General features: G+C 65.4%; 2 protein-coding genes across 4 annotated transcripts in view; one reads left to right on the forward strand and one right to left on the reverse strand.

Moving 5' to 3' along the window:
• The window catches only part of CREB3 (cAMP responsive element binding protein 3), a 196,803-nt gene that overhangs the window by 25,841 nt on the left and 146,022 nt on the right, over positions 1 to 24,940 (reverse strand). The window lies entirely within an intron of this gene.
• Positions 1 to 24,940, forward strand: part of TLN1 (talin 1) — a 50,395-nt gene that overhangs the window by 14,361 nt on the left and 11,094 nt on the right. The window contains exons 1-41 of one of the 3 annotated variants that reach the window (XM_072993119.2): positions 2,565 to 2,849; positions 3,825 to 3,995; positions 5,505 to 5,602; positions 6,100 to 6,229; positions 6,511 to 6,663; positions 6,775 to 6,917; positions 7,166 to 7,293; positions 7,662 to 7,722; positions 7,998 to 8,102; positions 8,424 to 8,579; positions 8,910 to 9,011; positions 9,567 to 9,643; positions 9,889 to 10,069; positions 10,429 to 10,542; positions 10,677 to 10,994; positions 11,760 to 11,858; positions 12,072 to 12,122; positions 13,075 to 13,242; positions 13,495 to 13,789; positions 14,026 to 14,192; positions 14,678 to 14,806; positions 14,941 to 15,054; positions 15,281 to 15,394; positions 15,534 to 15,668; positions 16,022 to 16,150; positions 16,317 to 16,419; positions 16,887 to 17,095; positions 17,290 to 17,409; positions 18,273 to 18,470; positions 19,130 to 19,269; positions 19,442 to 19,535; positions 19,656 to 19,745; positions 19,939 to 20,061; positions 20,208 to 20,351; positions 20,667 to 20,828; positions 21,669 to 21,809; positions 21,986 to 22,167; positions 22,516 to 22,648; positions 22,953 to 23,054; positions 23,908 to 24,078; positions 24,336 to 24,485. In XM_072993119.2, the coding sequence (XP_072849220.2) occupies positions 3,866 to 3,995; positions 5,505 to 5,602; positions 6,100 to 6,229; positions 6,511 to 6,663; positions 6,775 to 6,917; positions 7,166 to 7,293; positions 7,662 to 7,722; positions 7,998 to 8,102; positions 8,424 to 8,579; positions 8,910 to 9,011; positions 9,567 to 9,643; positions 9,889 to 10,069; positions 10,429 to 10,542; positions 10,677 to 10,994; positions 11,760 to 11,858; positions 12,072 to 12,122; positions 13,075 to 13,242; positions 13,495 to 13,789; positions 14,026 to 14,192; positions 14,678 to 14,806; positions 14,941 to 15,054; positions 15,281 to 15,394; positions 15,534 to 15,668; positions 16,022 to 16,150; positions 16,317 to 16,419; positions 16,887 to 17,095; positions 17,290 to 17,409; positions 18,273 to 18,470; positions 19,130 to 19,269; positions 19,442 to 19,535; positions 19,656 to 19,745; positions 19,939 to 20,061; positions 20,208 to 20,351; positions 20,667 to 20,828; positions 21,669 to 21,809; positions 21,986 to 22,167; positions 22,516 to 22,648; positions 22,953 to 23,054; positions 23,908 to 24,078; positions 24,336 to 24,485 (5,559 nt within the window). In that variant the 5' untranslated portion in view covers positions 2,565 to 2,849; positions 3,825 to 3,865. Of the gene's footprint in view, positions 1 to 2,564; positions 2,850 to 3,824; positions 3,996 to 5,504; positions 5,603 to 6,099; positions 6,230 to 6,510; positions 6,664 to 6,774; positions 6,918 to 7,165; positions 7,294 to 7,661; positions 7,723 to 7,997; positions 8,103 to 8,423; positions 8,580 to 8,909; positions 9,012 to 9,566; positions 9,644 to 9,888; positions 10,070 to 10,428; positions 10,543 to 10,676; positions 10,995 to 11,759; positions 11,859 to 12,071; positions 12,123 to 13,074; positions 13,243 to 13,494; positions 13,790 to 14,025; positions 14,193 to 14,677; positions 14,807 to 14,940; positions 15,055 to 15,280; positions 15,395 to 15,533; positions 15,669 to 16,021; positions 16,151 to 16,316; positions 16,420 to 16,886; positions 17,096 to 17,289; positions 17,410 to 18,272; positions 18,471 to 19,129; positions 19,270 to 19,441; positions 19,536 to 19,655; positions 19,746 to 19,938; positions 20,062 to 20,207; positions 20,352 to 20,666; positions 20,829 to 21,668; positions 21,810 to 21,985; positions 22,168 to 22,515; positions 22,649 to 22,952; positions 23,055 to 23,907; positions 24,079 to 24,335; positions 24,486 to 24,940 lie in introns of those variants that run through there. The other 2 variants (XM_072993120.2, XM_078384205.1) reach the window with 2 other exon arrangements.

The following is a 24,940-nucleotide window of genomic DNA, read 5'->3' on the forward strand; positions in this document are numbered from 1 at the left end:
CTGCCCTCTTGTAGAGGGTTGATGGGCCTGGGACACATTTGAGGCTGTTCCTCTGTGCTTTGATTGTGTAGAATAGTTTTAAAACGGCTGTGTAAATGCTTTCCCCTACCTGAGACCTTGGCAGGCTTTTCTGTACGGGGGGAGGGGGGGAGAGAAGTACTTACTGTAGGCAGAGAAACAAAGGCGGGGGGGGGGATCCCAGGGGTCCTCCTCACCCAGCCTTTTGCTCAGTTCCCAGTGCTCCTCCCAACTGGATGAGACCCACATAATCAAGGGGACTTGCATAAATGCTTTGCCAGGTTCCCACTGAGTCAGTGGATTTAGTTGAATTAGGACTAACAGCTGGATCCACATTTTTCTCTGTGGTCTTTGGGAATCCTTGGGGATCAGGTGGAGGGGGGTGGTAGGGTCTCACATGTTTTATCTCTCTGCAAAAGATGAGGTGGCAGGGAGGGGTCTCCAACTTATGGTAACCTTATGAAAGAGCCGTCCCCAAAATTTGCCCGGCCTTTAGCAGCCCTGCTCCTCTCTTGCAAACCCAAACCTGTGGCTTCATTTAGAGAGTCAGTCCATCTCCAATTGGGTCTTCCTCTTTTGCTGCTGCCTTCCCCCTTGCCCAGCAGGAGGGTCTTTTCCAGGATGTTGTCCCCAAAGTAGGAGAGTTTCCAACGTTTTTGCCTACAGAGATGTTTCAGGACCCACTCACTCACTCACTCACCCACTTGCTGGTCTTCCTGGCAGTCCAAGGGATCCAGGAAGCTCTCCTCCAGCACCAGAGCGGCCCTGCCGGATTCTGTCTTTCTTTGTCTTTTCCCCTCCCCGTTATCCACATTTCCTGTTGAGCAAGACTGGTGATCCGAAGGGTCCTGGCAGCTTGCAGCTAACCACTGACGGAGTCATTATTTTTGGTGGTGTTCACTTCCGGCCCTGCCACGGAGCTGTTCCAATCTTTAAACCCAAGGCCTTCTTCAGTCATGGAGTGGGGGGGGGGGCGGTGGCCATGGGAAGAGCAGGAAGGGGGGGGGGTAAGGGAAGGAAGACCTTGGCCCGTGGGGCGGGGCCTCCTGGGGACGGGAAGCGGTGCTGGTCAGGGCAGGAGGAAGCGCGCCAGAGTGGCTGCTGCTGTCGCTGCTGGGCGGGCAGGGAGCTGGAGAGGACCAGCCGCCCCTGGAGGGGCAGGGAGGCTGTTGGCAGCCCAGCAGCAGAGGCAGGGGGAAGAGGGAGCAGCGGGCAGCCAAGTGCCCACCGCCAGGTAGGAGTCACCAGACGTCTCTGGGTTGGGATCTGGGGGCAAGGCGGGGAGCTGGCAGTGGAAGAACCCTGGGGGGGGGGGGGTTTCTTTGGAAGGAGGTGCCCCTTGTTCCGGTTGGGGTTCCCAGAGTGGGGTGGGGGTCCCGCTGGACTTGGTCTTGGGAGAGGCAGGCTGGAATTCACGCTCAGTGGAGCAGACCCAGGCAAGGGAGAGCCTGCGTGGGATGGGGGGTCTGAGGTGGGATCGGGGGTTGGGGGGGGGAACAGTGCTGGCACCGCAGCTCCTTGGAGGGCTAGGAGGTTTGCGGGCCTCCCCCTGCCCTGCTAGGGTAAAGGGCAAGGCTGGGGGCCCGGGGGCCCGGCAGTACCTGCAGCAACGCCAAGCCAATCGGGCCGGGGGGTGCCGGACTGCCCCCTCCCCAGAGGCAGAATGCAGGGGTGGGGTGAGTTGGGGAGGCCGCTGGGTGTGAGAGACAGCAGGAGGGTTTGCTCTCCCTCTGCGTATCTTCTGTGGGCCTGCGCCAGACACCCCCCCCCCCGCCCAGCACGCACGTGTGTCAAGAGCATGTGGGGTTCTGGTACGGAGCACCGCCCCCCCCCTCTCCCTGAGAGGTTGTCCGAAGGTCTCTTTGACGGGGGGGGGCGGGGAGAGGAGGTGCTGAGGCTTTGCGACCTCCTGCTGGGTGGAAGGCGAAGAGGTCCTCCCGAGGAAGGGGGCCTCTGCAGGGAGGGGGCTGCCCCCAGGCGGGGGGGGCGGGCCACTCTGGGAGGGCGGAGGGCCCCTGGAGCCCCGATGGCAAAGAGGAGCTTTGCCCCAGGAGGGCGGGGGGGGGAGGAGAAGGAGTGGTGGAGGGCGGCTGGCCCCACAAGGCCCCCAGCGACTTCCGTCCTGCGGTTTTCCCTCTGCATGGGGGGTCAGCCCCCCTCCCCCCCCGTTGCCTGTCTTTTGGCCACAAGGGCTTATCGGGCGGAGAGTCTGTCCGGCTCCCTTCCTGTTGGGGACCGGCGGCCGCCATGGAGTGACTCGGCTCTTCTGCCCGGCCGGGGCCGGTCTCGAGGCCAGACTGTGGCCCCTGCGAATGGCTTGGTGCCTTTGGGGAGAGGCTGGCGGGGAAAGTGCCAGCGGGGGGGGGCAGGCGGGCGGCAGGGTTAAAGGGGCCCTCTGGAGAGGCTGCAGGGCCAGGGGAGGGGGGGCTTAGCCGCTGGCCCTGGCAAGGAGGGCCATGGGCGGGGGGGGGAGGGGGTTTGCTTGCTGCTGTGCACTGCGAGGCTTTCAGACGTTCCGGCCTTCCCTTCTTCCAAGGGCTGATCACCTGTAAGGCCTGCTCCTGCTTTCTGCCCTGAGCCAGAACCCCGTGCCCCTGAGCAGTGTGCTCTGAAGCCTGTGGGGCAGACGCATGGACCTTCTGCCTCTTCTCTCTCAGCCTTGAGGATGGTTTTGTGTACGTAACGCTGTGCGATTCCTTCCTCGAAGACTGGAACACCTGCCATCCTGCAGCCCCTTGCAGGGATGTTTTCAGACGGGGGAAGCGTTTTGGTCGTGTCCCACTGCGTCATTTCTGACTTACGGCACCCGGTGAATTGAGTGACGTCCAAAGGTGGTTTCAGTTTGCAGCCTGTCTTTGCCTTTGGAAATGCAAGGCTGTACTTGATTGCTGTATTGAGTTAATCCCTCTCGTGTTTGGTCTTCCCCTCTTTTCCTGCTGCCTCGTCCTTTCCCCATCATTCTTCTCTCTCCCGTAAGCCTTGTCTTCTTGTGATGTGACCAAAATATCCAGTGAGAGTACAGGCTAGTTTTGTGCTAAGACCCACTTATTTGCCTCCCTGGCAGGCCAAGGGCAGCGTCCAGAAAGGAGCTGGAGGGTAAAAGAGGCCAGTGGACGCCAACCTTGGCTGAGCTCCACTGGCCGTTTTCCGAGGTTTTGGTCACCTTCTGGCTGAGTCCACCCTTGTTTGGGGCGTTTCCGTTTAGCCACAGAGCCTTTGGTCTTGTGGCCAGTTTGGGCCAGGAGATGGCCGTGCTGTGACCCCTGCCTCCTGATCAGGGGTGTTCCCGCGGTCCCTTCTTCTGCCCCTTTGGCCCCTCTCATGGGGCTGCCTTAGCACCACCTCTGTCCGCAGGAGCCCCAGTGGGCACCGGAGGCCACGCCAGAGATGGGACCGAGGCAGAGTCCCGAAAGGAACCGTTGCAGTGCGATAGGGAGGAAGTGCCCGACCTCTGGTGGTGGGTCAGGAGTTGCGGCAAAGATCCGAGCGTGCGCCGTCTGCGTTTGGCCTTTTTCTCTTTTCCTCTTTGGGAGGCTGGAGCCCGTCCCCCCCCCCCGAGGCATTTGTTCCATTTCCCACCCATAAAAGCGCTGCTGCTCTTAGACCTCTGAAAGGACTAGCAGTCTCAGAGTTCCCGGCTGAATGTGGGCCCCGGGGACATACGTGTGGGTTGACTCAGACGTGCAGGGTGGGAAGCGTCCCCTCCAAGCACAGCCGCAGAAACTGGGTGCGGCAGGGCTGTCGCGCACGCCGGCGTGCCTGCGGTTCCCCCAGTGATCATCCCTTGCCCCCTTTTCGTTTTGCAGGTGAAGCAGAGTGGGGAACCCCTCCCCCCCCAGTCGCCACCATGGTCGCCCTGTCGCTCAAGATTAGCATCGGCAACGTGGTGAAGACCATGCAGTTTGAGCCCTCCACCATGGTGTACGACGCCTGCCGGATCATCCGTGAGCGAGTGCCAGAGGCACAGATGGGCCAGCGTAAGTGACGCCGCCGGGGTGTGCGCACACGCCCCCTCCAGCCAGGGCAGCCGCCCCTTCCCTGCCTCCTTTCTGGGGGGGGGAGGCTGGCAGGGGTTCTCCCCCATCTGGATGACTTTGGGTCCCATGCCTCCCACAGGCGGGGACACGCACACGTGCACAGACATGCAAGCACACATGTGCAGGCACGCACACGTGAGCGCTTCTGCACATGTTACACAGGTGCACTCTCCTACCGCAGAGATGGCCAGGAGCCGGCGGAGTCGCTTGGGACCCTGGGGTGGGTGGCGCCTCTTCCGGATAGGTCTGGGCTGGGGCAGACGATGGGGATTGTCCTGTGCCTGCCCTTCAGAGCCAGGTGGCTTAGAAAGGCTGAGCAGCAGAAGTGCTTACCCCACCCCCACCCCCCCGTGCCCTCCTCATGTCTTGGGTGGAGCTGCCACCCTCGCCCTCTCCCAAACAGCAGCTGGACTCAAGCCCTCTCTCTCTCGGCCTTCGAGAAAAGAGCCCCGTAGCTGAACAGGCCGGGATGTGTGCGTCTGCTGGCATGTGGGTTTAAAAATAAAAATGGTGCTGGGGCCTTTGGGGGGGGGAACTCTTCCACAGCCCCAAGAAGTAAACTCCCCCCCCCAACCCACTGCTGGAGACCTTCATCAACGGGGAACGGGGGAGGGAGGAATGACAATTTTTTCTGAAAAAGTTCTGTCGTTCCATTTTGTTACCAATGGGTGGGTGGGTGGGTGGGTGGGGGCTCTTGGGGTCCTGCTCTGAGATCAAGAGGGAAAGAGGATGGAGGCAGGTGCACAGAAATCGAAGAGGGTCAGCATGCTGGCCCTCCGGCTTCCCCGGGGAGGGTCCCTTCCCAGTTGACATGCAGGTGCCGTTTCAGGTGGCCTGAGGAGAGACAGAAGCCGGAGCCTCGGCCCGTCCACCTCCTGGTCTGAAAAAAAGTGACGTTGGGTTTTTCCCCCCTCCTGGCTGAAAGAGGTTGGCTGGAAACTGCCTCAGAATGGAAGGCCTGCCCACCCAGGGCGTGGCGGGTGATTTGCCCTCCCTGCCGCCCCACCAGCGTTGTGGGGACAGAGGGCCAAAGGGCAACCTCCGTAGCCCGGGGGGGGGGGCAAGACGGATCCCTCTCGGGACTCCCAGGGATTACAGACCCTGGCGAGTGTGGGGGAAGGACGCCACCCTCTGCATGAGCCCCTGTTGCCACAGGGGGCAACAGGTGGAGGGGTGGGGGGGCAAAGTGTCCCCTGCGGCCGGGTGTTCTCTCCTGGGGAATCGCTTCCAGCCCTCCGTGCGCAGCTGATGCAGGCTGTGGTGAGAGGGGGTGCCACAGCAGTGTGTCCTAGTGGCTCTGGCTGAATGTTGTGGCCATGAAAGTGGGGGGGGTTGCATGGGGCTGGGGCTGCCCCGTGGATTCCCCAGAAGAGTCTCCCTCCCTCTCCCTCACCCCATCTCTCTCTCTCTCTCTCTCTCTCTCTCTCTCTCTCTCTTGCTTTTCTTTAGCCAACGACTTTGGCCTCTTTCTGTCGGACGAGGACCCAAAGAAAGGGATCTGGCTGGAAGCCGGGAAGGCCTTGGACTACTACATGCTTCGCAATGGAGTAAGCCCCCCCCTCCCCTCCATTACCCCCCCCCCCACCTGCCTCTTGTGGACTCCCTGGCAGGAATTGCTGAACTCTGGAAGGGCCTCCCGGCTGCTGAGTGGGCTGAAAGGCATGGCTGCCCCCCAGCTTCACATCCTCTCTCTCCCCCTCCCTGCCCATCCCCACGGCCACTTGGATGCCTCGATGGGATCTGGCCCCTGGGCCGCAGGATCTGAGGAGGGCAGCAGCCCCACCTCCCTCCCTCCCTCCTCCCGCCCACCAGTCCTGGAAGGCATGGGTCCCCCCTCGTAGCCCCCTGCATCCTTGTCCTGCCCTGAGAGTTCTCGGCACCGTCCCTGCACGCGCCCCCGCCCCCGGCCGCCTCCTCGGGTGGGCACAGCAGGTGCCTTGGCCCCTTTCCCCTCAACGTCCTCTTCCCCGACCCTGAATCCCGGAGACAGCGTTGGTCCTGACCCTGAACGCCATCCCTCTGTGTCCCTGCCCTGGTTTCTCAGGACACGATGGAGTACAAGAAAAAGCAGCGGCCCCTGAAGATCCGTATGCTGGACGGCACTGTCAAGACGGTCATGGTGGACGACTCCAAAACCGTCACGGACATGCTGATGACCATTTGCGCCAGGATCGGTGGGTGCCTGGGAGCCCCAGGGCCCACAGAGGCTGGGAGAGGGGGACAGGGCTGCCCTCCTTCCCCGCAGCGTCTCTCCAACACCTTGGAAGCCAAGGCAGACCCTCTGCCCTTAGGGACAAAGGGGCCTGGGCCACGGGCCAGCTGGGCCATGGTCCCCCCACCCCCACCAGGGCCCACAGAGGTTGCAGTGGCGGTCGCGCCGTCCCCTGCTCTTCTTCTTGCCCCCAGCCCCACCCGTACCCCACCCCACCCCACCAGGCGGCTGCTCTTTCGGCAGGCATCACCAACTACGATGAGTACTCGCTGGTGCGCGAAATGGTGGAGGAGAAGAAGGAGGAGCAGACGGGGACCCTGAAGAAGGACAAGACTCTCCTGCGGGACGAGAAGAAGATGGAGAAGCTCAAGCAGAAGCTGCACACGGATGACGAGCGTGAGTGGGGCAGGAGGAGGGGGTGGGGGTGGGGGGATGCCCCCAACTTGCCCCCTGACTTGCCCCCCTCCCCTGAGCACCCTCGCAGCTCCCATCATCTCCCTCCCACAGTGAACTGGCTGGACCACGGGCGCACCCTGCGGGAGCAGGGCATCGACGACAATGAAACCCTTCTCCTCCGGCGCAAGTTCTTCTACTCAGACCAGAACGTCGATTCGCGGGACCCAGTGCAACTCAACCTCCTCTACGTCCAGGTGCACTTTCCCCCCCGGGAGTGTGGAGGTGCGGGTGGGGGTGGGGGTGGGGGCTGCAAGGTCTCACTGCTATCCCCTGATTCTTTGCTTTTCCCTGCCCCGCTGCCCACCCGTCTACCTTGCCCTGTGTTTGCCCAAATGGCTGCTTGGCAAGGGGAAAGAAGAGGCCGCGGAAGGGCTTTCTGCCAGCAGAGGGTCTCCTGGGGAGGAGCCCACCGCCAGCTCACCTTGCCCTCTCCCCACCCTAGGCCCGCGATGACATCCTGAACGGCTCGCACCCCGTCTCCTTCGACAAGGCCTGTGAGTTTGCTGGCTACCAGTGCCAGGTCCAGTTTGGGGCCCACAATGAGCAGAAGCACAAGCCGGGCTTCTTGGAGTAAGTGATGCCAGCTCCTGCGTGTGTGTGTGTGTGTGTGTGTGTGTGTGTGTGTGTGTGAGAGAGAGAGAGAGAGAGAGAGAGACAGAGACAGAGACAGAGACCTCTGCAGAGAGAGAGATGGCGAGGGTGTATGGAATCTACAGTGGTTGAGAGCCGGTCATAGCCTCACCCCCTCGCTTGCCTAGAAGTGCGGCCAGGGCAGGCCCTTGGGTCCCTCCCCCCCTGGCCGTGCCAGCCTGTCCTGCCTCTTGGGGGATGTGGGTGAAGCCGAAAGGGCTCCTTGAGAGGAGGGGTCCTGCTCCGTCCCTCCTCCTGCCTCTGCCTGGCCCTCATGGCTCCCTCCTCCCCTCCCCTTTCTCTTTCAGCCTGAAGGACTTTCTGCCCAAGGAATATATCAAGCAGAAGGGGGAACGCAAGATTTTCATGGTGAGCGGGGGGGGGGGGCAGCATCCCTCTGAGGAGCCCAACTCAGCTGCCTCTGTGGTCAGGAGAAGCTCCGTGGGGGTGGGGGGAGAGTGTGGGGGCAGGTCCTGAGCGGCCAGTTTCTCAAGGGGCTCCTTGGTCAGAGGCCTTAGTGGTGGGGGTTTTTGGCTGAGGGGATGTGGACGGTCCTTGGGAGGGTGGGAGGGAGGGAGCGTGACCCCCGGGGCTCGCTCACAGGCCTTCCCCCGTCCCCCGTCCCCCCCTCCGCCCACTCTCAGGCTCACAAGAACTGCAACAACATGAGCGAGATTGAGGCCAAGGTCCGCTACGTGAAGCTGGCCCGATCTCTCAAAACCTACGGCGTCTCTTTCTTCCTGGTCAAGGTGAGATGCGAGGGGTGTGTGGGGTGGGGTGTGTGTCTCTCTGTGCCTCCTTCTGAGCTGGGACGAGGCTCAGGATCTCTGCTGGAGAGGTGAGTCTCCTTGCAGTAGCTTCGGGGGGGGTGGGGGGGGGTGGGGGGAGGGAATTCTGGCACACAAACACAGCCCAGACCCAGAGGAGGGCTGCTGCTCTGCCCCAGTGGGGAGGTGGGGCGGGGGCTCTGCTGCCAAGCCAGGATTGTGATTCCAGAGGAGGGTGCGGAGTGGATGATGGAAAGCCAGCCTTGTGATGCACCCACCCCCACCCACCCACCCCCGCTGCAGGAGAAGATGAAGGGGAAGAACAAGTTGGTCCCTCGCCTGCTGGGCATCACCAAGGAGTGCGTGATGCGGGTGGACGAGAAGACCAAGGAGGTCATCCAGGAGTGGAGCCTGACCAACATCAAGCGCTGGGCGGCCTCCCCCAAGAGCTTCACCCTGGTAAGTCTCCCCCCCCCCGCCCAGTGCTCGCCCTCCTTGCCTGCTGTCTCAGACTGGCTCCCAATCGGAACTCCACCCCCACCCCACCCCCACCCCTCTGCCCCGAGTCCCATAAGGAGCAGCTCAGCAAATCACCCTCTTCCCCTTTACCCCTGATGCTGTAAGCTGTCCAGAGCATCGTGTCTTGTCCCGGGGGGGGGGGCTTTTCAGCCGAGGGCGCGAGAGGGAGGGGCACCGGCGCCCTTCCTCCAAGGATGCAGGTCCAGCGAAACACACACACACACACACACACACACACACCCATTGGTTCCTTCTGCTTTGCTGTGGCAGGATTTTGGGGACTACCAAGACGGCTACTACTCTGTGCAGACCACAGAAGGGGAGCAGATTGCCCAGCTCATTGCCGGCTACATCGATATCATCCTGAAGAAGGTGAGGTCCGTAGGGATGGGGGAGGCATTGGGGGGGGGGAGCAGCCCCTGACTGGCCTGGGTCAAGCGGTTCACAGAATCCCAGACTGGGTTACGGAAGCCCACAGGGAGCCCCGCTCGGCAGGAAGAAGCAGCCCTCCGTGGTCTACACAAAGGAGCTCCTCTGCTCCTCTGCCACAGCCCAGGCCCCAGGGGTGGGGTGGGGTGGGGGGTGTTCTGGGGTTGGGGGCAGACCCCTAACCCCTGGAGACTGCCCTCCTCTGTTCAAGAGGGCTGCCCCTGCCCCCCAGCATCAGGAGGGGCGGCAACTGAGTTGTGGGCCTCGGGCTGCAGGAGCGCGGGAGCAGGCAGAGCCAGTTTTTTTTGGGGGGGGGAGATGCCCTTCCTGTTAAGCTGGGTGGGGGAGGTTTGGGGTTGGACGCCTGCCATGCGGAGCTGCCAAAATCACCCTGGCTGCAGGAGGCCAGAGGCTGTTCGCCCTTCCCACCCCACCCCTACCCCTACCCCCCACCCCTGGGCAGCACCCTGACCTCTGGACCCTCTCTCGGACCGGCAGAAAAAGAGCAAGGACCACTTTGGCCTGGAAGGCGATGAGGAATCCACCATGCTCGAGGACTCTGTCTCTCCCAAAAAGTAAGGGCCAGGGACTCGGAGGGAGAGCACTGGGGGGGGGGAGAAAGGGGGGGGTCCAGGGCCTGTGTTCACTGCGAGTCCTTGCAGGCGCCCCGGGTGCGCTGCCAGGCGGAGGCTGAATCATTGGGAGGGGTGGGGTGGCGTGGGGTTCGTGGCCTGCGGGGGGGGCAGGGGCTGTTGTGGGGTGAGAGCCTGGACTGAGGCGTCTCCTTCTTCCCCCTCCTCTCCCCCTGCCTACCTCGCAGGTCCACGGTCCTGCAGCAGCAGTTCAACCAGGTGAACAAAGCGGAGCACGGATCAGTGGCCCTCCCGGCCATTATCCGCCCGGGGGCCGGGGGCCCAGAGAACTTCCAGATGGGCACGATGCCGCAGGCCCAGCAGCAGATCACCAGCGGCCAGATGCACCGTGGGCACATGCCCCCCCTGGTAAGGAGAAGCCCACGCGGGAACTGGGGGAGGAGAGGGAGGGTGCATGCAGGCGTCTCCCCTCTTTTCCGCTCTCCTCGGGGGTTGTCAGCACCCAGGACTGATGGCCAGTCGCGCTGGCAATGGGGGCTGCCCCCACCCATGTCCAAGGCATCCCTCCTCTTCTGCTGGGCCTCTCCTGGTCCCACGGGGGCTTCTGCCGACACACGTGGCCAGGCTGCCTCTCTTCGCCGTCCCCTGCCTCCACCGCCTACTCACGGCCAGGGACAAGGGATGCTCCCCCTTTCTCCCCTGCCTTCCCGGTTTCGCGTGGGCTGCCCGCTGGACCCGGGCTCAGCCGGTGCCCCCTTGTTTCACAGACCTCAGCCCAGCAGGCCCTGACGGGGACCATCAACTCCAGCATGCAGGCGGTCCACGCGGCCCAGTCTAACCTGGACGACTTTGAGACGCTCCCTCCGCTGGGACAGGATGCCGTGAGTCTCGCGTGGGAATGGCTGGTGGGGTGTGTGTGAGGGGCCCGTGTGATGCCCTTGGGGATGTCTCTTGGGAGTCCTGGGCCAATGGACACACGCACACAGACGCCCCCTTCTGCTCCCCCTCCTCTCAGGCCTCCAAGGCCTGGCGCAAGAACAAGATGGACGAGTCCAAGCACGAGATCCACTCCCAAGTGGATGCCATCACGGCCGGCACGGCCTCCGTGGTGAACCTGACCGCCGGGGACCCTGCGGAGACGGACTACACGGCCGTGGGCTGCGCCGTCACCACCATCTCCTCCAACCTGACGGAGATGTCCAAAGGGGTGAAGCTGCTGGCGGCCCTCATGGAGGACGAGGGCGGCAACGGGCGGCAGCTGCTCCAAGCCGCCAAGAACTTGGCCGGGGCCGTTTCGGAGCTCCTGAAGACGGCCCAGCCCTCCAGCGCGGAGGTGAGCAAGGCTGGCTCCAGGGTGGGGGTGGGGGGAGAGGGCAGGAGCCCTGCTTGGGGGTGGGAGGGTGGGGAGGCGCTAGTGAGCAACAGAGATGCCCCTGTCCTGGGCAGGCCTCTCCCGACCAGGTCCTGGGCAGGGGAGGGGGAGGGGGAGGAGGAGGGGGCCCCCTCCCTGGGGAAAGGGACGGCCCTCCCGCCCATCCCAGGACGGGGCCTGCCTCCCGGTCACCTCCCCCCCGGCCCCCTCGCGCTGCTCACCTGTCGCTGTCCAAGGGTGGGCCGGGCGTGGAGGAAAAGGGGGAGGAGAGCCCGAGAGCCAGGCTCACCTGGGGGGAGCAAGGGGGCTCCTTTGCCCTGGATCCTGAGCCTAGAAGAGGCCTCCCCCCCCGGAGAAACTGAGCACCCTGTCCCTTATCGGCTAGGGCCCTGGAATGCCCAGACCATTTCCCTGCATGCGGTCAGTCCCCTCCTGCCCCCTTTGTCTCCCCATGGAGCTCAGGTGGCTCAGGGGGGCCTCAAGGGGACCCTGAGCTGAGCACCGAGGGAGGTGTGCTTTTGCTGGCAGGGGCCAAATGCTGCACAAGGGAGGAGCAGGAGGGGCAGCCGAAGGAGAGGCGGCTGCTGGCATGGGGGCCACGGGTGGGAGGAACCGTCTCTAGGGAGGAAGGCAAGGGGGGAGGGGGTAGCAGGTAGGAACGGAGGGCCCTGGTGGGCCCAGAGGGGTCTCGGACGCGGGTGCTAACCTCGAACGGCTTCCGTCCAGCCCCGGCAGAATCTCCTGCAAGCCGCCGGTGCCGTGGGGCAGACCAGTGGGGAGTTGCTGCAGCAGATTGGGGAGAGCGACACTGACCCCCATTTCCAGGTGAGTGCCGTGGTTGGCCATGGCTCGCTAGGCCCCCCAGGGCCGGAGCTGGGACTCTGGAGAGGGCTCCTCCTCAAGAGGAGCAGGGGTGGGGGAAGAGGGGCCGAAGTGGGGCCCGGGGCCCATGGAGCCACACCTCAGCGTGGGACTGGCGGGGGGGAGGGCGGAGCCTTGGGCCCTGTAACCTCTTTTGTGTTGCCGGTTCACGTGCAGATGGCAGAGAGCCAGCGCCCCCGGACCCTCTCCGCCCCTGACCCAAAGACGGTAACGGGCCCTGTGCTGCCCTCCCCCCTGCCTCCCCCCCTCTCACTTCCTCTTCTTGGCTTCCCATTGGGGGGGTTTGCTGACCCTGGAGCAGAACAGGAAGGGCAGAGGGCTTCCCTTCTCCAGCCGGGCTCCTGCTGGGCTCCCTCTGCTGCAGCATCTGGTGCGGCCCTTCCTCCTTGCACACCGATTCTCCCCCCCCCTGCCGCCATGAACAAAGCTCTAAGCAGATCCAGCTTGGCGGGGGGGGGGCTTAGAGAGCACCGGGAGGGTGCTGGCCAAGCCGGTGTGTCTCTCCCAGAGGCTCCTCTCACTTCCTCAGTGCCCACCCAGCTTGCCCTCACGACCCCCTCCTTCCTTGGGGAGAACTCTTGGGGCACAGGCCAGCCCCATCTCCCCCCCCCACCCCCGAGTGTCTGCTCAGGACCTTATGGGTTGCTCTCTGGCAGAAGCTGAAGCCCCAGGCCCACCACCACCAGCAGCAGCAGCAGCAAGAGCCACAGCAGCATAGCCCTCCCCCTCCTCAGGCCACGTCTCTTCCCCCCCCCCCCCCAATCAAGCTGCATTGGTCGGTGGCAGGGGCTTGGGCTTGGTGACGGGCTTCGAAGGCTGCAATCTCCAGGCTGGTGATTCAGGCTGGAGAGCTGGTGCTGGCACAGAAGGGGGTGGGAGGGGTGGGTGGAAGGGGGGGTGGGAGGGTGGTTTTCGGGAGGCCTGGCCGGCAGGCAAGGAGGGGCAGAGGCGCCTCTGCCACAGCCCTTTGGAGCAGGGGAAGCCCATCGGGGAAGCAGGCATGCCCAGGGCTGTGGCTAGCAGGGAGGGGAGGCAGGGATCCACGGGGTGCCGCCGAGCGGGCTCAGGTTTCCCTGCTGAAAGTTTCATGAGCAGCAGAGTAAGCAGATCCTCCACCTCCTGACTCTCCCCCCTCCACCACCACCCCCTGCCCCCGCAGGACATGCTGATGCAGCTGGCCAAAGCGGTGGCCAGCGCAGCGGCCGCCTTGGTCTTGAAGGCCAAGAACGTGGCCCAGAAGACAGAGGACACCACGCTGCAGACCCAGGTGATCGCGGCGGCCACGCAGTGTGCCTTGTCCACTTCACAGCTGGTGGCGTGCACCAAGGTGAGTGGCCACAAGCCCTGGGGCCTTGGCAGAGCAGGCTGGCCTCGCGTGTGAGACACAGGCCAGGCGCGCAGGGGGGGGGGCTGGAGCTGCAGGCCCCTGTGGAACCGCGCTTTGCTGAGCCCCGAGGCACCCGGCCGGCCTGCTGTGGGCAGCTGCCCGATCTCGTGGCGGCAGCAGGAGCTGGGGGCTCGCCTGGCGGTGTGAGAAATCCTCCCCCTTTGAGCGGTGCCTTCCCCTCTTCCTCGGCAGGTGGTGGCTCCCACCATCAGCTCCCCCGTGTGCCAGGAGCAGCTGGTGGAGGCCGGGAAGCTGGTGGCCAAATCTGTGGAGGGCTGCGTGGAGGCCTCTCAGGCGGCCACTGCGGACGAGCAGCTGCTGAAGCACGTAGGGGTGGCCGCCACGGCGGTGACCCAGGCCCTCAACGACCTGCTGGAGCACATCAAGCGGCATGCCACTGGGGGGCAGCCCATCGGCCGCTACGACCAGGCCACCGACACCATTCTCAATGTGACGGAGAACATTTTCAGCTCCATGGGGGATGCAGGTGGGTTTGGGTTGAGGGGGAGGCCCACGCCACAGCCCCCCCTGAGCGAGGGGAGGGGAGGCCACCCTCAGAGGATGCAGGGTGGGGGGTGGCTGAGAGCAGGCTCGTGGAAGGTCTCTGGTTCCAGAAGGGCTGGTTGAGGGTGCCTCAGGATCCGTCCGGAGCGCTCACGCTCGGTCCTCGTCTCCCTTCCTTTCCTCCCTTCTTCTCCGCCCCGCCCCGCCCCGCCCCCCCAGGCGAGATGGTGCGCCAGGCCCGAATCTTGGCTCAGGCGACCTCTGACTTGGTGAACGCCATCAAGGCTGACGCGGAAGGAGAGACTGACCTGGAGAACTCGCGGAAGCTCCTGAGCGCAGCCAAAATCCTGGCAGATGCCACGGCCAAGATGGTGGAGGCAGCCAAGGTCTGGCCCCGGACGGGGAGGGGGAGCCTGGAGCTGGGGGAGGCCGGGGGGGTGGGGGAGGCCGGGGGGGCTGGTTGCTGGGCCAGGCTGGCTGCTCTGGGCTTCCGGGTCCTTGGCGCGCAGTGGTCTAAGCACCTGGGATCCCATCCTGTCCAAACGCTGCCGTGGGAAAGGAAAGGAGGCTCCCAGTGTGCATGCACTGGGTTGCTGTCTGTGTGTGCCTTTCCCTTGAGACTGGAGGTGGGCGCCACCCCCAGCCCCACAAGCCCTGTTGCCATCGGCCAGGTGACCCCCCCCACACGCATACACACACACACACACACACACACACGCAGACACACACACGGCAGAAGCTATTCCTCCCCTGTCCAGCGTGGAGGGGTTTTATCCCCTGCCCGGTCTCAGGTCTGAGCAGGGCACACCAGGGAGAGGGGGAGGGGCAGAAGGCAGGCCCTGATCCTCCACACCTGCTCCCCGTCCACCAGGGAGCTGCAGCGCACCCGGACAGCGAGGAGCAGCAGCAGCGTCTGCGGGAGGCGGCCGAAGGGCTCCGGATGGCCACCAACGCAGCCGCCCAGAATGCCATCAAGAAGAAGCTGGTCCACAGGCTGGAGGTCAGCGCTGGGCTGGGATCCCCTGGGGCGGCCTTGAATGTGTGTTGGGGGGGAGCTGAGGCCTCCCTGGTCCCCTTTTCGGGCTCTTCCACTGACCTCACAGTGCCCCCCCACCCGGCTCTCTCTCACCCCAGCATGCTGCCAAGCTGGCCGCCGCCGCCGCCACGCAAGCCATCGCGGCCGCCCAGCACGCCACCGCGGCCAGCAAGAACCCGTCTGCCCACCAGCAACTGGTGCAGAGCTGCAAGGTGCGTAGGAGGGGGGGAGGGAGGGAGGGAGAGGCTCACAGAGAGTGGGGGGGTTGGTCGGGTCAAAACGCCCCCTTTCTCAAGAGGGCAGGGGCCAGCCGGCCATCAGCCTTTCCAGCAGCCCTGCTGGGCGAGGGTGGGAGCGGTGGGCCAGCTACAGCGGCTGGGCTGATGCCCGAAGGCCCCCTGCCTGTTCCCTCCCTGACTCTGCCTCCCGCTGCTGCAGGTGGTGGCCGAGCAGATCCCGATGCTGGTGCAAGGCGTGCGAGGGAGCCAGTCCCAGCCAGACAGCCCCAGCGCCCAGCTCTCCCTCATTGCGGCCAGCCAGAACTTCCTGCAGGTGAGCGGTCCTGGGCGCGGGCGTGGCAGGGGTCGCGTTTGTTTGTGTGTGTGCGTGTACAAACACGCATGCAAAGCAACTGGAGGCCAGGCAGGTGGCCAGCCCAGCTCCTCAAGGCTCCCCTCTTTCTGCCCCGCAGCCTGGTGGGAAGATGGTGGCAGCTGCCAAGGCCACCGTGCCCACCATCGTGGACCAGGCCTCGGCCATGCAGCTCAGCCAGTGTGCCAAGAACCTGGCCGGGGCGCTGGCAGAGCTCCGCACCGCAGCCCAGAAGGTGAGTGAGGGTGGGGACTGGGGCGGGGCCCTGCGGGAGCCCAGTGACACTGCTGCTCTGGAGCTGTGGGACCTTCTGCCCCTTGGCCGGGCAGAAGGAAGGGCCACCCATGTTCCCCTCCTGTTGTGCCACGGCTGCAGGTGTCTCCAGGTAGACCTGTAATCTCTGAAGGGGAGGGGTTCTAGTTGCAGGTCACCCTCCCCTCCTCCCTCTTGCAAGCCAGTTTGCCCACCCTGGCCGTAAAGCCGTCAAAGCCACCGGTGGCCCTTTCATTGGCACTTCTGGTGGCAGTGAGTTCCACCGGCTGCGGGGCCTCTGGCTGGCCCGGGTGATGCTTTGTCGTTTTGTGGCAGGCTCAAGAGGCCTGTGGGCCCCTGGAGATTGATTCTGCCCTCAGCCTAGTGCAGAGCCTGGAGAGAGACCTGCAGGAAGCCAAGGCAGCCGCCCGGGAACGAAAGCTGAAGCCTCTTCCTGGGGAGACGGTGAGCAGGGAGTCGGGGAGGGGGCAAAGGAGTGGGGAGGGGGGCTCGGGGCAGAGGCAGGAGCCCCGTTGGGGAGCGTTTGGCAGGGGGCTTGCCACAAGCCAGCAGGAGGTGTGAGGGTCCCTCCGTGCTGAGCAGGCTCCCCCCCCCCCGGTCTGTGCTGCAGATGGAGAAATGCGCCCATGATCTGGGAAACAGCACCAAAGCCGTCAGCTCAGCCATCGCTCAGCTCCTGGGAGAGATCGCGCAGGGCAACGAGAACTACACAGGTGGGTCCCTGGGCTTTCCCACAGGCAGGACATGGGAGGGAGGGGGGGAGGGAGGGAGCCCTGCTCCCCACCCCCACCCCGTCCCCCTAGGTCAGCAATGGCGAGAACCTATGGCACAGGTGCCGCAGCTGGCACGCAGAGCCCTTTCTGTGGGCCCACGAGCCATCAGTCGCCAGATCGCTACCTGAGGAGGCGGTCCTAGCGACCCGGCAGGTGGTGGGCCTGGATCCGGAGCAGCTGGCGCTGGCAGCGGTGAGCCGCTGAGCTATAGGGAGTGGCGGGGTTTGCTTTTCCCCCCCCTGCCCCCCCGGTTCCTCTTGGGACTTCCTTCTGTGGCCGTCCTTGGGTGGATTTGGGAACAGAAGCCAGGCTTCCCTGGCCGAGGGTGGAGGGGGCAGAGGCTGCCCTCACCTCGCCGGCCTTGAGGGCTCCCTTTCTCTCTGCTTTGCCCCCTGCCCGACTCCCAGGGATTGCCGCTCGGGACGTGGCGCACGCCCTCCGTTCCCTCAGCCAGGCAGCCCGGGGCGTGGCCGCCAACTCGGACGATCCCCAGGTGCAGGCCGCCATGCTGGAGTGCGCGGGCGACGTGATGGACAAGGCCGGCAACCTCATCGAGGAGGCCCGCAAGGCCGTCGCCAAGCCCGGCGATCCCGAGAGCCAGCAGCGCCTGGCCCAGGTGAGCCCTCCTCCCCCTGCCGCCGCCCCCCCCCGAGAAAGCTGGCCCGGCCCGGCCTTGCCTAGGAACCGGGCACCACCACCATCACCCCCAGGACGTTCCCAGCGTGGCACCAAGCAGGGCCGAAGGATCCTTCCCTCCCTCCCTCCCCCGAAGGGATGGGGGCGCTGACCCTCTCTGGGGTCCCGTGGCAGGTGGCCAAGGCCGTCTCTCAAGCCCTGAACCGCTGCGTGAGCTGCCTCCCTGGGCAACGGGACGTGGACGCCGCCATCCGCACCGTGGGCGAGGCCAGCAAGCGGCTCCTGGCTGACTCGGTGAGTCTCCTTTCTCTCTCAGCATGTGTGTGTGTATGTGGGGGGGGGGGGAGGATGTTTTCTGGGGGGTGAGAAGTGAGGGTTGGAGAGGAGCGCTTGGAGGGGCTCCCCGTGGGACCCCCGCCCATAGAGGTTCAGTCCCGGGGCCCGTTCCCTGTGTGAGCCTCGACACCACCTCCTGGGTGGCAGAGGGAGCTGCCAGCCCCACCCCAACCCACCCCACCCCTCCGGTTCTCCTGAGCTCTGCTCCCCCCCCCCGAGTTCCTGCTCAGCCATAGCAGAGTGTTGCAGGGTTGGGGGGGGGAAGCCATGAATGTCTGGCACCTGATTGTGCAGCAGCCCCCGCTTGGCGCTCTTGAGGGAGCCCACCTCGACCCAGGCTCTCTTTCAGGAGAAGCCGGCCCTCCTTGCCTCACCCCCTTTCTGCGGCTGGGGGGGGGCATCGCTGCCTCCGGAGCGCCAGCCCGTCTCCAGTTCTCGAGTGGCCGCCTGGGACTGTGGGCGTCGTGGCCTTTGCGGAGGGGGAGGCTCCCGGCTTAGACCTGCCTTTGTGTGCATGGCTGGGACGTGGGCCCCCGGAGGCGGTGCTCTTGGTGCCCCTGCGCCTGCCCAGGGCTGCGCAATGGGTTCAGGGCACAGGGGGTGGGGGGGTGGGGGGGCTCTGTACCCTTGGATGGAGAGGGTTGGAGCGAAGGGATCTGGAGGGCCCGCGGGGAGCTTGGAAGGCCAGGCGGCCTGTTGACGAAGCCCCCACCCCACCCCGGCGGCCACGCTCCGTGCCGTCCAAAGAGTGCCCGGTGCGTTCCTGAGCCTTGCCGGTCCAGGGCTGACCCTTGCTTCCCCCCCCTCCCCCGCCCTCTTAGTTCCCATCAAGCGGCAAGAACTTCCAGGAGGTGCAGGGTCACCTGAACCAGGCCGCCGCCGGCCTCAACCAGTCGGCCAGTGAGATGGTGCAGGCCTCGCGGGGCACCCCGCAGGATCTGGCCCGGGCCTCGGGCAAGTTTGGCCAGGACTTCAACGAGTTCCTGCAGGCCGGAGTGGAGATGGCCGGACAGTCCCCAGTAAGAGCGGCTTGGGGACGGTGGGGGAGGGGTGGGGGGGAGGGGTCTGCTTGGACAGCAGAGGCCCCAGGGCTTCTGGACACCTCGGGGAGGGGGCCATGGGGCAGGAGGGGGCCCAGTGGGCGTGGGGCCGGGCCGTTTCCAGGAAGAGGGACCAAGGGCTCCCTGGCCTGCCTTGGACTAGGACCCGCCCTGCTGGGGCCTGGACCGTCCAGGGGGCGAGAAGGGGTGGTTTGGAGGGTGTGGGGGATTGAGGGGCCAGAGGGAGGGAGAGAACAGCCGTCCGGTGGGGCCAGTGGGAGGCTGCCATGGAAACCGGGGGCCGGTGGGCCTTCTCGGATCTGGCCCACCTTCTCTCTTCTTTGCCCAAGAGCCTTGTTGGCCAAACTGCCGCCAGGTGGCTCCCGGGGGGGGGCCTCCATCCCACTCTGGGGGAGTCCGGTGGTCTCTGGGGCCAGAGGCGCCCCCTCTGGCTGGCGGCTGGGCTCCATGGGCAGGCCCCGTCTCGACAGAGAGAGCCAGACTTTGGGGCGGGAGCGCCTGAGGGCTGGGGGGGGGGCAGAAGAACAGGGGGGCGGGGGGCACGTCGCGGAGGGGAGTGCCAGGTTCCAGGGTGGCCAAGGGCTGTGTGAACCCCCCCCTTTTCCTCCCCCACCCAGTCCAAGGAGGCCCAGGCCCAGGTGGTGTCGAACCTGAAGAGCATCTCCATGTCGTCCAGCAAGCTGCTGCTGGCGGCCAAGGCCCTCTCGGCCGACTCCGCGGCTCCCAACCTCAAGAACCAGCTGGCGGCCGCCGCCCGGTAGGCCCGCAGGGCATGGGGTGGAGGAAGGGGCATGGGGGGGGCTTCTGGGAGCCCAGCCGCCCCCCTGGGCCTGGCCAAGGCCTGCAGGAGCCCTAAGGGCCACCAAGAGGGGCTGACGGACTGTCTAACTCCGCCGCCTTGCCCCCCGCCCCGCGCTGGGTCTCTGCAGAGCCGTGACCGACAGCATCAACCAGCTGATCACCACGTGCACCCAGCAGGCCCCCGGGCAGAAGGAGTGCGACAACGCCTTGCGAGAGCTGGAGGTGAGTGGCCTGGCAAGGCTCGGGGGACCCGGGGGGGGGGACCTGGAAGTAGGGGCCGGAGAGCGGCAGCAGAAGGGTCTCACAGGACTTTCTCCACCACCACCACCACCCCCGCCACAGACGGTGCGAGAGCTGCTGGAGAATCCCACCCAGGCCGTGAACGACATGTCCTACTTCAGCTGCCTGGACAGCGTCATGGAGAACTCCAAGGTGGGTGCGGGGGGAGAGGGCGGGGGGAAGGGGAGGTGCCTAGGTGGGAGGGGGCTAATGCGGGGCCACCCACTCGGGGGGGGGCTCCTGAATTGTTTCCCTGGGGGACGCTCTTCCACCCACTGGCCTATCCCTGGTCCTGCCGCTCCTGCTGCTGGACGCTTCCTTTCTCTTCCCCCCCCCCCCCCCGCAGATCCTGGGGGAGGCCATGGCTGGCATTTCGCAGAACGCCAAGAACAGCCGGCTGCCTGAGTTTGGCGAGTCCATCGGCACTGCCTCCAAAGCCCTCTGCGGCTTCACAGAAGCTGCCGCCCAGGTAGGGAGGAGAGCCTGCAGCCCGGTTCGAGCCATCTTCGGGGGAGGCAGGAGGGGCCCAGCCCCCTCCTTCCGACACACACTGGAAAGGGGGGGCAGCTTCTGCCCTGCCCTGCTCACGGTTCTCCCCTTGCACCCCCCCTCCAGGCAGCCTACTTGGTCGGGGTCTCTGACCCAAACAGCCAAGCGGGGCAGCACGGCCTGGTGGACCCCACCCAGTTTGCCAGGGCCAACCAAGCCATCCAGATGGCCTGCCAGAACCTGATCGACCCAGCCTGCACCCAGGCCCAGGTGAGGAGAGGGGGGGTGGGGGGTGTCTCGGGGTGTCTCGTGTGGGGGGGAGGGGGTTGCAGAATGGCTGGGAGGCCGTTCTTCCAGGGCAGGCCAGCCTCCCCCTCTGAGCAAGATGCCCCGGGGAGGGAAGGGGATGGACGCTGGAGGGGGTGGGAGGGGTCGCTGGGCAGCCCATGGGGCAACGGAGAGTCCAGCTGGGCGAGTCGGGGGGGGAGGGCCGAGAGAGACAGGAGGCAGTTCGGCGGCGCCTGTCCTGGGGCTGGGGAGGAGCAGGCGTCTAGAGGAAGCATCTCTGGCCTCTGCCTGCCGCAGGTCCTCTCGGCCGCCACCATTGTGGCCAAGCACACCTCCGCCCTCTGCAACACCTGCCGCCTGGCCTCCTCCCGCACCGCCAACCCCGTCGCCAAGCGCCAGTTTGTCCAGTCGGCCAAGGAGGTGGCCAACAACACCGCCAACCTCGTCAAGACCATCAAGGTACCTGCCCCGCACGTGTAGGGGCCCCCTTGCCCAGGCAGGCCTGCGTGCCCCGTCGGGACGTGGCGAGAGACCCCCAGCGCACCTCCAGGGCTTGAGAGACGGTGGGGGCCGGGACGTGGCCCAGGGCGCTGGCCCTCCCTCTGGGGGGAGGCTCATCTCCCCTTCATGGCAGGGGCTGCGGGCTGGAAGGCCTCTGGGGGGGCCCAGCCCGGCCAAGGGAGCGCAGGCGGCCCCGTCTGCCTTTTCAGCCACAAGCACAGAGAGGGCCACTGTCCTTCGGCGTTGCTCAGGGTGACTGGACATCACATTTTTGCAAAAGTTCATGTTTATGGGAATATGATTTTGGGGGGGGGGGGGGTAGCCCGGGGGTCCCAAGGCTAATTCTCTCCATTGGCCAACTCTCTGAATACTGTGGTGATTCTTCTTCTTTGTGGCCTCTGTGAATCCCACCCTGGGTGATCCGCACCTGCGCGGAGCCTCCTCAGAAAGTTCTAGAGCTTCCGCAGTAGCAAAAAACACCTTAGAATAAGGCCCCCTCCCCCCCTCGTATAAGTACCTTGGCGCCAAGGCTCTGCCCTTTCAGTTTTCTTTCAACCGCCACGTTGAGAGCCTCATCGTTTCTGCTTCTGTGAGTAAAAGAGGAGGAGAGTTTATTCTTGATTCCTTCCCGTTATCAATCTTTTGTCCTTTAAACGTTTAGATCAAATTCACTGTCATCAGAGATTTTTGGCGGGGGGCGCGGGGGGGGCATGGGGGGGCGGTGAGTGGCAGCAGCGTTCTTCATATGGGGGGGGGCATCACCAGCCGGCTTCGGGCACGTCTCTCTCCTCCCTCCAGGCCCTGGACGGGGCCTTCACCCCAGAGAACCGTGAGCGCTGCCGCGAAGCCACCATGCCCCTGATCGAGGCCGTGGACAACCTGGCGGCCTTTGCCTCCAACCCTGAGTTTGCCACCATCCCGGCGCAGATCAGCCCGGAGGTAACTCTCTTTTGGGGGCAGGCGGGCACCCCCAAACCTCTGCAAGCTGGCTCCCGAGCGCTGAGTTCACGCTGGGGGAGGACACGGAGAGAGCAGCCTGCCGCCTTCGTCAAGGGGCGGGCGGGCGGGTGGGTGGGGGAATCCTTGGCCACCCTCACGCTTCCCTCTTCCTGCAGGGCCGCAGAGCAATGGAGCCCATCGTCTCCTCGGCCAAGACCATGCTGGAGAGCTCTGCCGGCCTCATCCAGACCGCCCGTTCGCTGGCCGTCAACCCAAAGGACCCGCCCAAGTGGTCCGTGCTGGCGGGACATTCACGCACCGTCTCCGACTCCATCAAGAAGCTCATCACCAACATGAGGTGAGCGCCCTGGCCCTTCGGAGCCCTAGGAGACCCAGTTGGGGGGGGGAGGGAGGGGGGCTGCTTCCTGGAGTCTCGCCTAGAGGCATGCAGAGCATCTCTGGAAGCAGAAGACCCTGCTTGTGGGTCCTGTCCCTGTTTGGCCCCGGCTCCAGAACGCCCCCGCGGATCTCTCCCTCTCTGGGTGGCTTTCGGCCGCCAGGACTGGAGGGGGTGGGCTGGGGGGGGGAAAGAGGCACCAGGCAGGGCCTAGGCTCAGTTTCTGTGGGTAGTGGACCCTGTGGCTGCTGCTGGGCGTGGCTGGCGTGGGCAGCCATGCCGACCGGGTGCCTGTGGCCATTTCTCCAGGGACAAGGCTCCCGGCCAGCGGGAATGTGACGAGGCCATTGAGGTGCTGAGCAAGTGCATCCGGGACGTGGACCAAGCCTCGCTCGCCGCCATCAGCCAGCAGCTGGCTCCCCGGGAGGGCATCTCCCAGGAGGTACGCAGGGCGGCCCGTGCGGAAGGGCTTGATGTCGGCTCTGGGGAAGAGGGAGGGCACTGTGGTCTGCCCCCCAAGTTGGGAGAAGAAAGGGAAGAGGGCCTGCCTCGGAGGGCTCAGGGGGCAGAAGGAGCGCTGCCCAGCGCGTGGCAACTCCCGTTGCGGCAGAGTGGGGCAGGGCTGGGCCCCAGGGGGGCACCCACTCCCTCAGCCATGGCAGCCCCAGGAGGAGGGGGCTGCTGGCCCTTTCCCCGGGCCTTTTCACGAGGGACCCAACCCCACCCCCACCGCCTTCTCTCACCAGGCCTTACACAACCAGATGCTGACGGCAGTCCAGGAGATCAGTCACCTCATTGAGCCTGTGGCTGGGGCCGCGCGTGCCGAGGCTTCCCAGCTGGGCCACAAGGTCAGGGGGTCTAAGAGGGGATGAGGCCGGGCGGGCGGGCGGGCGTTCAGGAGGGAAGCCAACCCAACCCGCCAGGTTGGCAGTCAGGCTGGGCAGGAGGCCCAGTGTGTGTGTGTGTGTGTGTGTGTGTGTGTGTGCGCGCGCGCGCGCGCGCGCGCCTGGGGTGGCCCTCGGCTCTTCCCCAGAGAGGTCCCTGATTGCCACAGCCTCCGATCCGCGCCGGCTGCTGGGGAGCCCGAGAGGGAGGGGCCGCTCTGGGGACAGAATATGGGGCCAGGGGAGCCAGCTGTGGTCCGACCCGCTTGTGGGGCCTTTCGGACATTCCCGTGTGCCCGCAAGGGAATCCCTCCTATTTGGGGTCTTGACGAGAGGGCCCAGGCTGGCAAACCCACGGGGGGGGGGGACAGGTCTGCCAGGCAGGCAGTGGAGCCTGTGAGCAAGCCTCGGCAGCTGCCCCACTGCCTGTGGGGCCCATTCAGTGGGGCCGCCACCAACCTGTGCTGGAGGGGTTCGCTGGCTCCCCTTGTGGGGGCGGGCAAGTGAACCGGGGGTGTTGCGTCTCAGCAGCCCGGGGGGGAGGGCTTGCTCCTGCCTTCTGCAGGGCCCTCGGCCCCCCTAGCTTCTTCAGTGGGGCTCCATGCCAAGCAAAAGGCCTTCCCAGGAGGACGGCATCTTGGAGGTGGTGGGGTGGGGGGAGGAAGGATGGTGATGCCGCCTGTCTTTGCACAGAGGGGTGGCTGTGGGGATGGGGCGCCAGTAGCTCCTCCGCTGGAGAGCCGCCCTCCCAACCCTGTGCAGGGGCTGAGTCTCCCTTCCTCCCTCCCCTCCCCTCCCCTCCCCTGCTCTCTCCCAGGTCTCCCAGCTGGCCCAGTACTTTGAGCCCCTGGTGCTGGCCTCCGTGGGCGCTGCCTCCAAGATGCTGAACCACCAGCAACAGATGAACCTGCTGGACCAGACCAAGACGCTGGCCGAGTCCGCCCTCCAGATGCTCTACACGGCCAAGGAGGCCGGCGGGAACCCCAAGGTGGGCACCGTGGGTCAAGGCAGCGCCTCCTCTTATAGGGACCTGGCTGTGGCCCCGGCCCCAGCCCCGATCCTGGAGCGCCTGCCAAAGTATTGCCCCTCTTCTTAGCTCAGAGTGGGGTTGGGGCCGCAAGAAGCATCTCCCCCCCCCCCCGTGTCTTCCCAGGCCAACCCTCCTCCGGGGGTGGGGAGTCTGGTTCTGCTGGTGCTTCTTCCCTAAGGGTGACACACAGTTGCCCCCCTCCCTTTCCTTCACAGCAAGCGCCGCACACGCAGGAAGCCCTGGACGAGGCCGTACAGATGATGAAGGAGGCAGTCGAGGACCTCACGGCCACCTTGAACGAGGCGGCGAGTGCCGCGGGCGTCGTGGGCGGAATGGTGGACTCCATCACGCAAGCCATCAACCAGGTGAGGCAAGAGGGAGGCTCCCCTTCAGGCACTTGTGGGGCACTCGACAGCCATGGGGGGAGGGCTGGGGGACCTCAGCCTCTGTGAGCGCCCCCTGGCCCAGCGCCCGATGCCAGGGGGCCAGGGGCCTGGGGAGGGAACAGGGAGAGGCTTGGCCCCCACCTGCAGGCTCCAGGTGGTGGTGGGGGGGAGGCATGGCCCCGTTTTTCTTCCCGGGATCGTCTGAAGCACCACAAGACAGAACAGTCGGTGGCCAGACTCGGGAGCCCCGAGAGGTCACCACGGATCAGAGCGGAAAAGGGCAGCTGTATCTTGTTAGCCTTAAAGACTGACTTTCCATAGGATGCCAGCCATTCGGGGTCCTTTTCAAGGAGAAGAGTGGGGTAAAAATATTTGAGACAAACAAAAGGAATCCTCTCTGGCCAGGGTTTGGCTTTGTGGTGCTGTCGCCCCGC

Source organism: Pogona vitticeps, chromosome 2 (assembly GCF_051106095.1).
Source record: "Pogona vitticeps strain Pit_001003342236 chromosome 2, PviZW2.1, whole genome shotgun sequence".
NCBI classification, from domain to species: Eukaryota; Metazoa; Chordata; class Lepidosauria; order Squamata; family Agamidae; genus Pogona; species Pogona vitticeps.